At 36.3% G+C, this 17,241-nt stretch overlaps 1 protein-coding gene across 1 annotated transcript in view; it reads right to left on the bottom strand.

Annotated features, from left to right (window-relative positions):
* Window positions 1-17,241, bottom strand: part of LOC123522586 (complement factor H-related protein 4-like) — a 128,887-nt gene that overhangs the window by 74,815 nt on the left and 36,831 nt on the right. The window contains exons 5-7 of the mRNA XM_045298172.1: window positions 17,180-17,231; window positions 2,119-2,313; window positions 1,504-1,680 (exon numbers count right to left, since the gene is read on the bottom strand). Of these exons, the coding sequence (XP_045154107.1) occupies window positions 1,504-1,680; window positions 2,119-2,313; window positions 17,180-17,231 (424 nt within the window). The remainder of the gene's footprint in view (window positions 1-1,503; window positions 1,681-2,118; window positions 2,314-17,179; window positions 17,232-17,241) is intronic.

Below are 17,241 nucleotides of genomic sequence, written 5' to 3'. Positions count from 1 at the left end.
TTTAAGACCCCAAATGCTATATCTTTTGGTAGCCAGGCATGGTTTTAATATCCTCCGATAGCTCATTAGGTTTTCTGTCATTAGTGTTCAAAGCATCAATTCTGTTCTTGAGATATTCTCAAAGTTCATGTTGGATAGACTCAAGGTCATATTTTTACTACTGTGGATTTTTTTTTCACCTTTATCCTGAATTTATATATGATCATTTGATAGTCTGTAATCTGGTTTTAGCTGCTGATTTTGAACTTCTCCATAATATCTTCCCATAGATGTAATTTTATATCTATATACTCCATTTGGGGAATTCCATATATATTGTAGCCTTTTGTTTTGTTGAAAATAGGTTTACTATGAGCAAGTCACTGGTTTTGCAAAATTTATCATGCGATCTCCAGCTTCATTTCTATCCCCAAATCTATATTTTCCAACTCCTATTCTTTCTCTTTGTGTCCAACTTTTGCATTCTAATCTACAATAAGTATCCATGTATATTGATTGCATATCTGATCAATTTTCAAGTAATGACATCGGTAGCATTCTTCACTTTATTCATCATTTTGTGGTTGGTGCATGAAACTGAATAATAGTTCTATTGATTGGATTTCCTTGAAGGTGGGCACATATAATCCAATCACTGATAACACTATACTCATGGTGGATTTGGTAAGATCCTTTATGACAATGAATGCCATGCCATTCCTCCTGACTGTGCTATTCCAGGTATACTAAATCATATGATTTTCTGATTCAAATGGCCCATGCCAATCCATTTCAGCTCACTCGCCTAAGATATCAATCAATATTCATGATGAAGAATAATGCCTGCAAAGCAATTTTAAAAATTATGTATACTTCAAGAAAACCACAAACAAATTAAGAAAAACACAGACAACACAATGTACAGCTTCAATAAAACAATACAAACAGAAAATGACAAAATAAATAGACAATTTGAGACCATACACAAACAGCAAGCAGAAAGCCAGAAGATTAGATCAAAATTTTGCAAGGATCAAAGAGTAATATTCAGTCAATTATAGAATCCAAGACCTAGATACTAATTTATATGCAGAAAAATCAGGAACCAAATGAAGAAAGCCTAAGAATTATGTGGGACAGGATCAAGAGAAATGATTTTCATATGTTGAAATTTAAAATAGGAGGAGGCCATAAAAAGACAAAAAAACCCACAGAGGGTAATATTGAATAATTGGTATTAGAAAACTTTTCAAATATCACGAAAGACAAAAAAAGTTTACATTTAAGACACTCCAAAATTTAAGCTGGAAAGCCCACTTAACAAAAATATAATATTGTATTTTTCCTTTGGTCTGTAAATAAGCTCATTTATTTTGCTAAATAGTTATTAAGAAGCTTTTATATAATGCATACATATAGATAAAACAATGCATCGTGTCCATTGACTAATCAAGACACATGCATTCTCCACGGTGAGTGTATACCAGTGCTATGAAATTACAAACCGTCTGAGATATTACTTACTGACACGAACGCATCTGGGAGAAGGGGACCAGTCCTGCTCCGTACATGTGATGGAGGTGTGTCCATTCGGGAGACTGTAGCCACGATTACACCGAATATTTACAGACTGGCCTTGTAGATAATCACGCTGTGCATGATAAACATATCCATTTTCCACTTCATACAAGTGACATTTTCCTATGGACCACAACAATAATAGTAGTAATAAGTTAAAAGTGCAAATCAGGTCAGAGAGTGTATTGAAATTTATTTCTGCGGTGTTTAAATTAGCGTATGTAAGATTCTAAAACTAATGAATTAGAAGACAAAATGTCAGGCGACTCCAACATATTTTTTAGAAGGAAAGTAAATATTCAAAGCTATTTGCACTAAGTATGTATCATTCAAATATTTGCAGTATAACTCTGGGATATTTTTATCCATTTTCTCCTCTATTTCTCATTTGAGTTTCATGAATACTCATTCACAAAAGCACACAACTCTTTGGGTTTTTGCTGCGACCACTCTTCTGAAGGCTCCATATAATGGTACAAGATACAATTGCAATCGCTTCTGAGCTCTTCCCGCTGCTCTTGAAAGAGTCAGCCATATCCAATTTTAAGGACGTTCACTCACTGAGGCATGGGACTTCTGGTGTCCATCCTTCTCTCGTGCAGGTAATGTATTCCCAAGAAGACTGCGAAGGTGTCACAAAACCCGAATCACAGGAGTAGTAGTAATATTTCCCTGTTGCTACTGGAAAGTACGGTCGATATCTCTCTGCATGAAGCAGATGCCCATGATTGATTTTTGGAAAAGCACAAGGCTGCCCTTGGAATAAAAATAAAGAGAGTCCAAATCATATTTTGTCTTAGTAATTAAAATTTCACGGAACATAGAAGTTATATCACTGAGATACTAGAGATCATCTTTGCTGATGAGGATGAAGTTACCTTTGATTGATCTAATGATGTATACCATTATGTATGTACTCTCTAAAAAGACAACCGCAAGACCAGTGAGTTGGTCTCATTGAGGACACCTCTTCCTAACAGTGGACCATTCTGTTAAAGGACCAAGAGGCTAAATTTACCATCCAGCTATCTGTCTACTCTTCTTTCTTTTTATCCCCAGCAGAAACCAGAATACTGCTTGCTATTTCCCTCCATATCTACTCAGATAGAGCAGGGTATATGAGAAATTTTAGAGTAAGAATAATTGAAATATACAAGGAGTTAAGACTGAGCTAAAGTTTTGATAATTTCTAATTTTAATTGCAGATAAGGTGTTTCTTCAATGTTTTATAAAATATTTATTTTTAACTCAAGCAAAATGCAATTGTATTTTATTAAGTTATTATATTAAGAGTAATTTTGGCTCATGTAAATACATGCTACTTTCTTTATCAACATGATAAGCCTATTTTAAAGAAATTGTGCCATATTTATGGGATAATGTAAAGATATAATTCTAGGACCAGAATAAATAAAACTTCTTCCACTAAATGTGATTCTTCCATTTACAGGAAACATTGTTGTTAGCTGCCATCATCACTTATCAAGTTACAACACCAATTATGTCAGGAGAGATGCCATCACTTAAAAATGTAATTTTAAAAATAATGTCTGACACATCTGTATATGTGTTCACATGTATGATATATTCTTTAAGGCAAGGAACTAATTCTGCTCCATTAATTCTAATCAATTTTTAAATAAACTGACAAAACATATCAAATAAAGGGAGAGTACACTGGGAATCAACCATGAATTATTGGAATGTAAATTAAAGGCACGTTGTTGCTGTTAGACGCAGTTGAGTCCATTCTGATTCACGGTGACCAATGCTCGGCAGAACAAAAAGCACTGCTTCTCTGCACCATCTTCACTCGTTTCAGCCCTTCTGTGCATCCACTGTGCCCGTCCACCTTGGTGCAGGTCTTCTTATGTTTCAATGACCCGTTACATTTCCAAGGAACGTCTCCTTCTGCAGGGACTAGTGTCTCTTGATGAAACGTTTAAAGTATGTTAGATGAAGGCTCACAAACCTTGGCTCCAAGGAGCATCTGAGTCTACTTCTTCCAAGTCAGCTTTGTTTGTTCTTTTGGCAGTGCAAAATGCTCGCAATATTTTTTCATCAGCACCAGAATTCAAATTCACTGCTTGTTCTTTGATTTCCCTTATTCCACGTCAAACTTCCACATGCATATGAGACACCTGAAAACAGTATGGCTTCAGTCCAACAAACCTTCGTTCTCAAAGTGACATCCTTGCTTCTCAACACTTTAAAGAGAATTTGTGATGCAGATTTACCCAGTGCAATGCATCACTTGATCTCTTGACTGCTACTTCCATTAACACTGAGTGTAGACCCAAGTAAGAAAAAAATCATGGACAACTTCAACCTTTTTTCCGTTTATCTTGATGTTACATATTGGTCCAGTTGTGAGGATTTGGGTCATCTATAGATTGAGTTGTCTTCCATACTGAAGGCTGTAATCCTTGATTTTCATTTGTAAGTGCTTCATGTACTCTTCACTTTCTGCAAGCAAGTTTGTGCTATCCGCATATCTCAGATTGTTAATAAACCTTCTTACAATTCTTATGCCACATTCTTCTTCATATAATCCAAGTTCTCTGATTATTTGCTCAGCATACAGATTGAATAAGTGTGATGGGAGGATACAGTGATGCGCACCTTTCCTGATGTTAAATCATGCAGTGTTCCCTTGTCTTGATCCACGTGCAGGTTCCACATGAGCCCAAATGTGTGTTCTGGAATTCTCATTCTTTTCCAGTCTAACCATAGTTTGCTATGATTCATATAGTCAAATGGTTTTGCCTAGTCAATAAAATGCAATTAAACATTCATCTGACATCAACTATGATATCCCTTGTTCCACATGCTCTTCTGAATCTGACCCAAGTTTCTAACACTTTTCTCTCGATGTACTAATACAACATTTGTTGAATGATCATCAGCAAAGTTTACTTGCATGTGATATTAATGATATTTTTCTATGATTTGAGCACTCTGTTGGGTCACCTTTCTCTGGAATGGGTAAACATATGGACCTCTTTCACTTTGTTGTTCACGTCGCTGTCTTCCAAATGTCCTGGCATAGACAGATGAATGTTTTACTACTTCATCAGCTTGCTGAATGCTCTAACTGGTATTCATCAATTCTTGGACCACCCCCACACAACATAATTTTTTGGCATTTGCTTACAGTGCAGCTTGAACGTCTTTCTTTCGCACAATTGCTTCTTGCTCATATACTATCTCTTGAAGTGGTGGGATGTTGATTAATTGTTTTTAGTATTGTGACTCTGGGTATTCTTTCCATAAATCTTTTGGCATTTCCTGTATTATTCAATATTTTGCTCATAGAATCCTTCAATATCAAAACATGAAGCTGAATTTTTCTTTTGTTCTTTCAAAGTAAGATATTCTGGGTGTCTTCTTTCTCTTTGGGTTTCTAATTCTAGTTCTTTTCACATTTTATTTTAATACTTTGCTGTGTCTTCTCAGGCTCCCCTTTGAAATTTTCTGTTCAGCTCTTTGACTTCACCATTTCTTCTATTTGCCTTAGCTACTTACTCTATGAACTCATTAAAGCTCATTAAAGTGACAAGAAATAAAAGATTAAAATTAATGTTGGGAGACCAAAAACACGTATACAATATATACATTTTAAAATTCTTTAACACATGCATGCATCTTTTTTATCTTGAAATCACTGACTTGTTTTCTTCTTGTTACATTAGAGAATTTTTTCATGTAGCTTCTACACGTGTGTTACTTGGACGAAAACATCCAATACATGCATTTTGTAAACAATTTTCTTAAATCAGAAGTTCCTGAATGATACTCTCTATGTATACAATGTGGGTTTATAATCAATTCTCTTAGAATTACTAGGCTTTTCCCATTGCCTTTAACACTATTCATATGCTCATATTAGTTTCATTCTTTTTCAGAAAATATTTACATTTTCCTTTCTCCACAACTTTTTAAAGACTTAAGTTTTGTTTCCTTATTTCATCTGAATTTTACAGTTTTTCATCATGATTTACCAAGACATATCAATTCTACCTTTGGCACTATTGTGTCATTGAATTTGCCCAAAATGAGTGCTAAAAGCAGTCAAATTAACTACTAACTGTACAACTGAGATTGAAATCCTAGTCCTTAGGTTTTCAATGCAAGTTTGCTTGTCTATACCATTATGGTATTTCCTAGGATGAATAAATCTAATAGCCAAAATATTTTTTTCCCTAAAAGTACAAAATGTATATGTGATCAAAAGTTGTATCACTCTACTACAGGTGTGAGCCCTTACATAATTCTTTCTTATTATTAATTTGGAATTCTTAATACTTGACTTCAGGGATCCTAAAGGCTTAATAGAGTGCCCTGGATTACAGTTGGGTTATTCTTTGGACTTCCAACTGCAAGGCCAGCAGTTCAAAGCCACCAGTTACTATATGGGAGAAAGATGAGACTTTCTACCCCCATAAGGATTTACAGCCACGGGAACCCCTGGGGGCAGTTCTACTCTGTCCTGCAGGGTCACTATTAGTTGGAATCAACTTGATGGCACAGAGTTTGTTTGGGGGAGGGCATATTTGAATCTGTTTTTTTTGGTCTCTTTTACAAGATCTCTCCTTGAAGTTATTGTAAAATTCCAAATACTGTCTGACCATCATTGAGATCCACAGAACTAAGAATAGACTCCTCCACCTCTTTTCCAAGTAACCAAGTCTCTGAGCTCAGTATAAGCCCTTATTGCAGTGTTGGTTACAACATGGTGCTAACCCAAACTGACCTCTAAAAAATGATTAGAATACTGACTGGTTTTATAGAAATTTCTAAGAAACCTGTCCTAGTGAAGTTGATTAATTTCATCTAAACCCATATTAATATAATAATCGCTGAAAAATTTTCACATTATTAGAATCATCCTCTCATATAGCATCCTCTTTGAATGGTGTTTCTCTTCTAAATCATATTTACTTTCATCAGTGAGTTTGTTCTGTCTTCTAAATGTCTAGACACTCTAATGGCATAAATGAATGATGGAATAATTATAGAAACAGAGTCTTGCACCTGATCTTCACGTAACATTTAAATAAATAACCTGATGAATAAGTCAGTATCTCTATTTTGTCCCCAGGAATTCTAGAAGGTCCTTTGTGGAAGGCCAGTAGCAATTTGGCCTGAATTCACCCATAGACGGTTGGGTTGCTCTCTCATTTCCAAAATCAGGCATAAAATTACTTTACTATTCAACTTGAAATTGGCTTCAGAGTGATAATACCTTTCTTTGTTAGAAACTTAAGCTTTTGTTAATTTGTTTTAGGATTATATCTGTTTTAATATTGAAGTAATTGCCTCACTTTTTTATCACTATTTATTTATTTTGTTTCATGGATAGTCCAGTGTACTGATGGTATGTAGTATACTATGAAATTGAAAAAAAAATTGAGAGTAATAAAACAAAAATTATGAGCAAAACTTAAAACGGATAGAGAAAGCGCCAGAATATTGAGTCACAATTTGCTTTGTGTAATCATTATTTAAGATTACACAAATTTTTCAATACTGCTTCCAAATCAAGGAGCCTCGTTTTCCTTCTACTGAGTGTGTGCTGGAATTAGAGTCTCACGTCTGGGGTATGGATATGGCTGAAGTTGGAATCAGTATTAGTTGGAATAACTTGATGGCAGTGAGTTTGTTTTGAGAAGGGCATATTTAAATCTGGCTTTTGCCTCTTTTACATGATCTATTGTTTGTCACTGTTGTTTCTGTTGATTGTTGTTCTTGTTCTCGTTAGGTGCTATGGAGTCTGTTCTGAGAGTAGTGACCTTATGTGCAAGAGAACAAAACAAAACACTGCCTGGTACTGGTCCATCCTCCTAATCGTTCTTGTGTTTACATCCACCATTTCAGCCACTGGTCAATCTCTCTGGTCAAAAGTCTTCCCCTTCGTGCCGCTCCACCACGTTATCAAGCATGGTTTTCTCCTCATAACACGTCCAAAGCAGCTGTGAGGGAAGTTAGCTGCAATTCAAGCAGTGCATGGAGGGTCCACGTGTCAAGAAGCTGATGCCTCTTCCTCAAAGCCACGTGAGTGAGCCACCTTGGAAGCAGATGCTCCAGCCCAGTCAAGCCATCAGGTGATTGTGGAACCATTGCAATCATCTGGTCAGCTTACTGGAGAGAGTCTGGATCAGAACAAACAGCTAAGCCCGCTTCCAATTGCTAACTGATAAAGATCAGGAGATGATAAAGGTTTTTTGTTTTAAGCCAATACATTTTAAGATGAATTTGTTGCACCGCAATAGAGAAATAGCAACGTTTCAAGTGCTACTGTTATTCCTCATGCTTTAATTCTGATATTGGGAGAGTAATATTATTTATAGAAATGCATATTCTTATTCACACATAGTTATATGCAATTGTGAGTAACAAAACAATTAACAGCATTGAAAACACACACAAGCTTTCAAAAACTTGGAATGCTTACTGTGATAAGCATAGAATTGTGAAGGGGTTCTAATTTAAATACACAACAGGAAAATGTTTGCTTTTATTGTGGCTATGGTTTTTTTTTTGTAGTAGTAATTCATTTCACTGTTTTAAAAATAGATCAGGACATAATTGAAATTTACAACTACATCTTGGCACAGGCTCCCAGCCCTGGCTAGTGCACAGTGCTGTATTTCCTCTGGTTGTAGGATAAAAGCCAGCTTTACAACTATATCTGATTTCATCGTCACTTCTGTGTGTTATCCTTTGAGGTTCAAAGAAACCATTTTCAATAACAGGAGGATTACAGATGACTTCTGAAAGGAAACAGGGTGCAGTACGTGAAAAGCATTGTAAAGTGGCTATTTTTTATCCCAATCCAATAATAACATGATGTAAAGATGAGCACAGTATCATGTTCTTCCTGCTATATCTCTCCCATATCCCAACACTGTATTTATTATCTGCTGTATCTGTGCCCTTGGAACATGATCCTTCTACTGCTAAAAGTGCTCATAATCTTCATAACATTCCATATCTGACAGTGACCTCAAATACCCCTTCATTGTCTTCACTCTCTTTAGTGCATCTTTAGTTGTCACCATAAGTATTTACAAAAATTGTGGTTTTAGTCCACCAGATACATTGTTGTACAACACAATGGAAATGAAGCATCGAATGGAAATACTCTAATTTATTGGACTACTAAAATTTGGATTTATGGTTTTCATAGTGTGATGTTTCCATAGCTATATTTTAATGAAACCATATTGAGAAAAAGCAGACCCTACATCCTAACCATTAAATAGAGTTAAGTATCCTCGGACCGAGTAGAGGAAAAGCCCCTACTCATTCCTCTCCATCAACTCTGCCAAATCCTAGCGATGAAAAAAATGCCGTTCTTTTTTTCTAATTGAATATCATTCCTTTTAAATATTGTGGTACAAAACTTGCATGATTATTTATCATGATAGTATGTTTTAATTTTGACTAAGCACCTGCATAGAAACTCAGTATTTCCGCAAACTCATTCAAATGCTCTTAAATTACTTTCTTTTTTATCCCAAAGGTATCGCCCAGAGTCACCTTACTCTCCCAAGTCACTTAAGTCTGTCATCTTTAACAGCTGACAAAGCCCAGGAACATTTTTCCCTTGGTGTCTTAATTTTAGGCCTGTTCCTGTAGTTATTTAGAGAACTGAATCTGAAACTTTCTTTGGATAGAATGCATCAGCTCTAGTTTCTTAGATAGAAGTTCCACTTTATTTTCTGCTATTAAGTTATTTTAATTTATTATTAACTTATCGCCTTAGTTTTAAATATGAGAAGAATTCAGACACACAAATTACAGGATAAGACAAAAAAGTAAGAAGTGCTTAAAATTTAATTAGCTAAGGATTTCTAAGGGTAACTGTATAGATAGACACATGGTGGCTAGTTGGTTACACATTGAGCTGGCAATAAGATCAGTGGTTCAAACCCATCAGTCATGCTATAGCCTTTAAAATCTTTAAAGGGTTGAAAACCCAAGGGGGAAGGAAGTTCTTCTCTGTGCTATCAGATCACTGTGAATTAGAATTTATTAGTTGGCATGACGTCATCTTTTTTGGTATGGGAGGCTGTGCCATCTATTTGGAGATGACTAATTTGATACTGCAAAGCCTGAACACAGCTCATGATGAGTCGGAAATATAATAGAAAACTGAAAAGACACTTACATGGAGGGTCTGAGGGCTATGGAGAGTTTGACAATGTAAGACTTCACAGTAATTTCATCATTGTTTTGAACATCTAAATTGTTCTTCCTCAAATTGTACAGTAAACATTTCATAATACATTTTAATATAGAGAAGTAGATGGAAATTTTCTGTTAAATATCTCAGGGGTGAGGTTGACTCCAAGCTTCTTTATAAGAAATATTCTACCTTTAAGAGTTTCCATGCACAGGAATAGAAGCTGTGTTTTATTAACACAAGATTGAAATATTGTAAGTTGAATAAAGTAGTTTGAATTCTGACAGACCTACTCTGTGTTTAAAAACATTTGGATTTATTTTAACAAACTCACTACTAGTCAGTTGATTAAGACTCATATAGAAACCCTATAGCACAGAGTGGAACTTCTCCTGTGGGAGGTTTATGGGAGTAGAAAGTATCCTCTCTCACTTGCAGAGTGGCTGAGGGCCTCACAGAGGTGGCCTTATCGTTAGTATTGATATGTAAGAAAAATCACCAGTTCATGGAATTTTCACTGTTCAATGTATCTTTGGATCAAAGGAAATCATGTGAAGTATAACTAGACCTAAATATTTAGTACAACACAAACTATTTTAAGTAAAGTCATTGTGCACTTCTCTCATGCTAGCCAACACTACATTAAAGGATCCTGATTGTGTGTGTGTGTGGTGGGGGGTGGGGAGAGAGAGAAGAGTGGTATGTTCCATATGTTTTGCAACAAGAAAACTAGAGCTAGTAAAGGAACATGAGTACCATTTTTTGAACCAGCCCAGGAAATATACCCAGAAACAAGTGTACCATTAGAAGAACCAAAATGTATGTTGGTCAGTCCTTGTGTTCACAGAAATCAGTTGACACTATTCAGTGTGATTTTCATTAATAGTTCACAAAACGTCCTTCAATTTTATTTGTATGTGTTCCATATGTAAACCTCAGATAATAAGTTTTTCAGTTTTGTTTTCAAATTAAGGAGAGTTTCTCAACCCCAGACCGTTATTGTGCACAGGAATCTGAAACTGCTATTTACTCCTTTCCCCTCTCAAGTTGTCATCCACGCTCTCTCATAGAGCCAAGCAAGATTCTCAAATTTTAAACTATTCCTGCAAACCTCCTTATGGCTTATATCCAGCCATCATTTCATGCACAAATCGTAGAAGAAAAAAAATATTTTTGCAATCTCCGTTTTACTTCCTCCCATTCTTCAACCAATTCCTTTCTGATGTCTAACACTTCCATTATGTAGGCACTATTCTGACAAAAATCAAAATTTTTTTTTCTGAATTTATAAATTCGAGTATTTGTTGTAGTCTATATACTATATTGGTTGCTATATAATTTGGGCATTTTTTTTGTTTAACTGGTCAGACAAATTTCTCTGCAATATTTGAATCTGTTGACCACTGATTTCTTACATTTCTCAAAGACCTCATATTATTGTGTTCTCTTGCTTCTCCTCATTCTCAAGTACTATTTTATTTTACTTTGTACTTCTTTCTAGCTCTTCTTCTCTATTCTACTGGTTTTCTAAGGCTCAGTCCATTTCTCCTTTTGGTAGAATGAAGGTAAAAAACAAAACTCTTCAGTATAAATTGTGTTGATGAAGAAAATGAATTGTCTTAAATCTGGACCAATAAGCCAGCACCTCAATAAATAGTGAAGGGATTGAAACTGCCAAGAATTTCATTATTCTTCAATCAAGATGCAATTCTTATGAGAGCGTCAACCAAGCAATCAAATGACATGTTGTAATAAGAAACCTATGGCAAGAGAGCACTTGAGAGTTTTTTTTTTAATCGAAGATGACACATTGAGCACTAACGTATGCCTTGATCAAGTCATGGTATTTTCACTAGCCTCATATGCATGTGAGTACTTAAGAAAAAAAAGAGGGAAGATTGAAGGAAATTTTGAGTGTTCAAATGCCATGGTGCAGAATGTTGAACACACCAAGAATCAACACATCTATCCTGGATGAAATACAGCCCAAATGGCCTTTCAAAGTGAGGATAGCGAAACTTCCTCCCACTGACTTTGGCCATGTCATCAAACGTGCCCAGTTACTAGAAAGGAATTCCAAAGTTGTTAAATTAGAGTGTGAGTAGAAAAGAGAAAACCATAAATGAGATTAACTGAGACAGTGATTGTAGCATTGGGCTCAGACCTGGCCATGAGTTGACGATGGGCCACGGTGGGCATGCTTTCCTTCTGTTTTATACAAGGTTGCCATGACTGACTCAGTTAAATGTTCATCTCCTCCTACTTTTCCTTTTACACTCCATCTTACCACTTAAATGGCAGTACTTCTATTTACGGTTTTATTGGTGAATAATTAATGAATCATAAAAGTCAATTGCTTAAATATATTAAAAAGAGTTGTGCAATCACCATTGTAATCTATTTTAAATATCTCATTTATTCTTGTTCCCATATTATTAGCTCCCCATTTACACCCAACCATTCCCTACTATAACTCTAAACTAAAAAAAGAAAAAGGAAAAAACCACACTGCCATCAAATGGATGACCCCACATATTGACCAATAGGGCAAGATGGACTGTAATTCTGCGAGAGTCAAAAACGCTGTTTTTCTGTCCCAGAATGGCTGGTGTTTTCAATCTTCTGACCCTGTATAAGTATCATACACCAGGGCTCCCCTTAAACTTAAACAGCTAGTAATCTTGATACTTACTCTCTCTGTAGGTTATCTATCCAATAAGAAAAATCATACCAATAGAACCCAATGGCAAGTTATGAAAATTTATTCTAAAAGAGAGCAGACAATAATAGAAACTAGGACAAATTAAAAATGTTTAAAAAGGAAAACAAATGATGACATGCTAATTTTTAACCTAACTACATCCATGGGAGAAAGTCTGGGTTTTCTATTCCCTTAACAGTTGCAGCCTCAGAAACCCACTGTGGGTCACTATGAGTCAACATTGACTCCATGGCAGTGAATTTGATTTGATATATTTAATTATACACTTTTCAGTGTACTCTGTGGGCCAGCTTATTTGCATCTATAGTCAAAGGTGTGGTGGCATATTGGTTTATGCGTGGGGCTGCTAACCACAATTTCGAAAATTGTAAACCATCAGCCACTGAAGGGAAGAAATATGAGGCTTTGTCCTGCCCTAAAGAGTTACAGCCTCAGACACTCACAGAGGAGGTTCTACCTTGCCCTATGTGGTCACCGTTAGTCTAACTGACTCAACAAAAGTGAAATTGGTTTTGAGTCAACGGTCTGAGGGAATGTAATGGAGCACCCACATAAAAGAGCACCAAAGAGAAATGCAAGTGTTAAGGGACAAGTTAACAGAAGCAAATAACAAGCTAACTGGCTTTAAGAACAGATTAGAAGAAGCTGAGAATCCTCTTAATGACCCTGAGGATAACCAGGCAGACTCCAACAAATGGGAAAGACAGTCATAGGAGATAATCAAAGAAACTGAAGAGCACCTGAGAATAATGGTGGATGTTATGAAGAGGAGCAACATTATAATAGTTAGATTGCCATAATAAGACATACCAAAGAAGTCAACAGCAAAAATTGAGAGGGAATTTCTAGAGGAAAATTTCCCCAGCTTAATAAAGAGAATCAGACACCCATCCAGGAAGCAGAGAAGACACCAGCTAAACTGAAGCCAAAGAAGAATTCAACAAGGCCCATAATAGTCAAACTATTTGACTATTTGAAGTAAAGGAGAACCTTATGAGTGAGGGGGGAAAGGCAGTCACCTATTAAGGAACACAAACAAGAATATTCTGAGACTTATAATCAGACTCTATGAAAAAGGGAAGAGAGTTGAGTACCATCATCCAAAAGTTGAGAGAAATAATGCATACCAAAGAATCCTCTATCCAGCCAAAGTATCTATCAAGATAGATGGCGATGTAAAAGTCTTCCAGGGCAAGGAAAAACTTAAAGATTAAAAGAAACCCAGCTGTACAAAAAATCTGTGCCAACCCAGTGTGATCAGAACAATACCCACCAAGCACAAACAGGAGACCACCACAGAGGGCAACTCCACCCAGAGGTCAACACATTGAAAACATCAATGGTGAATAAAAGGCAAGAAGGAAGCAAACGCTTATTTGCACAATGCACTGAAAAGAAGGGAGGTAATAAAGTACCCAACACAAAAGGTACGGGATGACATCATAGTCCACTGATGGATGTTATAACTCTGAGTATCCATGGTCTGAACTCACCCATTAAAAGACAGACCCTATTGAACTGACTTAGAAAGCAGAGCCTGTTGATCTGCTGCTTACAAGAGACACATCTCAAGCTTGCAGACACAAATGGGCTGAGAATCAAAGGCTGGGGGAAAGTCAACCAAACAAATGGCAATTCAAAAAAAGCAGGGTTTGCAATCTTAATCGCTGACAAAATCGAACTCAAGGTACAAGCTACAACAAGAGATAAGGAGGGGCACTATGTAATGCTCAAGGGATCAGTAGACTAAGAACCAGTGAGCATAATAAACATTCATGCACCTAAGGAGAGACACCTGAACTTTTTCAATCAAATTCTCCAAAGATTAAAACAGAAAGCAAAGTCTCAAAAACCATAGTAGGTGACTTTAATATACCACTCTCTGAGAGATAGACATCACGGAGAAAGAAGCTTAATAAGGGAGCTACAGAACTAAACTCAATTAAGTGACTTGAACTGATAGACATTTTCAGAGGTCTCCACCCAAAGGAAAAAACATTCACATTCTTCTTAAGCCCAAATGACATATATTCTAAGATAGACCAAGAGCTGGGACACAAGTTGAGCCTATGCAAATTTAAGCAAATAGAGGTCACCCAGAGGGAAAGCATATAGAGGTCACACAGACTTCCCTCTCATATCACTACACAATAAGGCTGGAAATCAAGAAAAGGAGGATTAAAAAAACAAGAGAAAACAATTGGAGGTTGAATAACTCTACTGCAAAATGAATGGGTAATGACCCAGACCAGAGATGAAATCAGGAAATTTCGAGAATCCAATGAGAATGAGGATATGACATACAAAAACGTTTGGAATATAGTAAAGGCATTTATCAGAGGAAGTTTGATAGCAATAAATGCACACATGAACAGGAGAAACTAGCGATTGATATGCTGACATAATACTACCAGCAATTAGAGAGGAAGCAACAGGACAATTGTATGAATAGCAAAAGGGAACAGAAATAACAAAAATTAGAAAAGAAATAAAAGGGAGGGGAAAGAAGAAAATAACGCAAAAAAGCAATGCAGCAAAATGTTGGTTTTTTGCACGGATTAACACTATTGATAGCCCACTGGAAGTACAGCCAGAAACTAGGAGAAACTAGGAGGGTGAGACTTCATCTCCCATATTTTGCATCGCCTGGAGCAGCCATCCAAAGCTATTTTAGAAACGCAGTCAGGAGAGACTAAACCCTGGAAAAGGACATCATGCTTGGTAAGGGGTCAGCGAAAAGGAAAACCTTTAAGAAGGGTGATTGAAACAGTGGCTGTAATAATGGAGTCAAAACTAACACCAATTATGAGAATAGTGCAGGATAGGGCAGTGTTTTGTTCTATTGCATATAGTCACTATGTACAACAATATCCAACTTTTCCTAAGAAGAACTTAAAATCCTGGACATAATGTCTGGAATATATTGACATGTTGAATTTTGAGATTCAAAAATTAATATAAAACCATAGAAAACCCACTGCCATCAATTCTAGTCTGACTCATGAAGACTCTACACCGGGTGCCCGGGGCTGTACATCTTTACAGTAGCAGATAGCCTCAGTTTTCTCAGTGTCACTATTGGATATGAACCATTAAACTGGAGGCTAGAGGCTCAATGCTTACCTGGCAGAACCCTCAAAGAACCACATGGCAGTTAGTTCTTTGGCTTTTCTTTGTATCTCTGGTATATCCTGAATTTAGTATTGGAGAATATTGCAATGTAGAATTGAGGTCCTGTTCAGGATACAAACTTTTTTGTATTGATACAAAGTTTTGATACAAACTTTCATTCTTTAACCAAAGTCTCTGGGAAGGAGCACTCTTGAAATAGAAACTTGGTCAGTGGCTCAAGCCCAATGAAACTGTTGATGTGTGTACTCATTTATAGTCCAGGAAATTTTACAGGGGGTTCCTATGACTTGAGGTCAATTTAATGGCAGTGGGCTTGGAGAAGTGCGAATGAATTGGTCCAAATCTAGAAGATTGCCATAGGAAGAGAAAACTCATTTCCTTTTCCTCTCCCATGATTATCAGACCCCTAAACAGTTTGCACTTCCAATCACAAGCAAGATAAGAAGGCACCTATTCTCTTTCCATGGTGCCAGTGACAGCACGTGGGGAGCCTCGGTACTACCGCATTGTAGTGGTGGAGGTCACCGCATTGTAGTGGTGGAGGTCTTTAAAGACGTCAGATTTAAATAATATTCACTTTGGGAGGAAATATGATATCTCAAAGTGCTGGATACATTTGAAAACCACTCCTAGTCTCAAGAATTGGGAAAATCTGAAAAGAGGAAACACAACTAACAGATCGCCAATACTCAGATTACTTAGACATTGAAATTAGTTGACAACTTTTAAAGTTTAAGGGGGATGATGAACTTGAAAAAATAAGAGCATGGTTAATTTTTAATTCATTGGAATTCATAAAATTGATTCAAGACCACAGGTGAGTGAATCTAAAAGCTGATGGTAAAGTAATGTATATTTTCTCATTAAAAATTTAATAAAAACAAATAAAGAAAGAAGATCAGACTTTTAGGTTCTGTGGGAAGAAAAAAGATTAGGAGTTCCATAAAAAGAGAATAGTGTGAAGCTGAAAAACTAATATAAATGTAATAGCTATATATTTTTCCAAATTAGCCCTAAAACATACACTTGCATATTAGCTGAACTCCAGTCAAGTGAAACCCAGAGGAACGTACATCAAGACACCATAATCAAATAATGAAAATAAAGGAAGAGAAAGAAGTCTTGGAAGCAGCTAGAAAGAATGGATGCAGAAGACTGTTCCCTGAAAGATTTACAGTCTCAGAAAACCCTATGTAAATCTGCAGTGAGACAGAATGAAGTGCCCGACAGTGGGGAATGAGACACAAGGATTCAAATGACAGTGGATTTTTCATCTGCAATCCATGGAGATCAGAATGTAGTGATCAAACATTTTTTCAAAATCAGAAAAAAAAGGAAATGTTAACCACAGATGTGTATAGACCAAACACCATCCTCCAGACCAGTGGAGTGGTACAGCCATTCTCAAAGGACAAGGAAAAGAACTTGTCTCCAGCAAACCCATATTCAGTAAATAGTAAAATTAATTTCATAACACAAAGAGAATTGAAAAATGAAAGAAAGACAGAAAACAATGGGGGTGATTAAAAATCACAGGGGTAAATATAGTAGACAAATATTTAAGAACTAATAGATTTTACCTTTGCACTGAGGTGGTTCTGTCCAGGTTCCATTCATGCACATCACTTCTACCTCTCCATAG

The sequence above is a fragment of the Echinops telfairi genome, unplaced genomic scaffold, assembly GCF_000313985.2.
Source record: "Echinops telfairi isolate 266 unplaced genomic scaffold, ASM31398v2 ScPeMD7_7424;HRSCAF=8462, whole genome shotgun sequence".
NCBI classification, from domain to species: domain Eukaryota; kingdom Metazoa; phylum Chordata; class Mammalia; order Afrosoricida; family Tenrecidae; genus Echinops; species Echinops telfairi.
The sequence above is the reverse complement of the archived record's forward strand: the minus strand, read 5'-3'. Positions and strand labels throughout refer to the sequence as shown.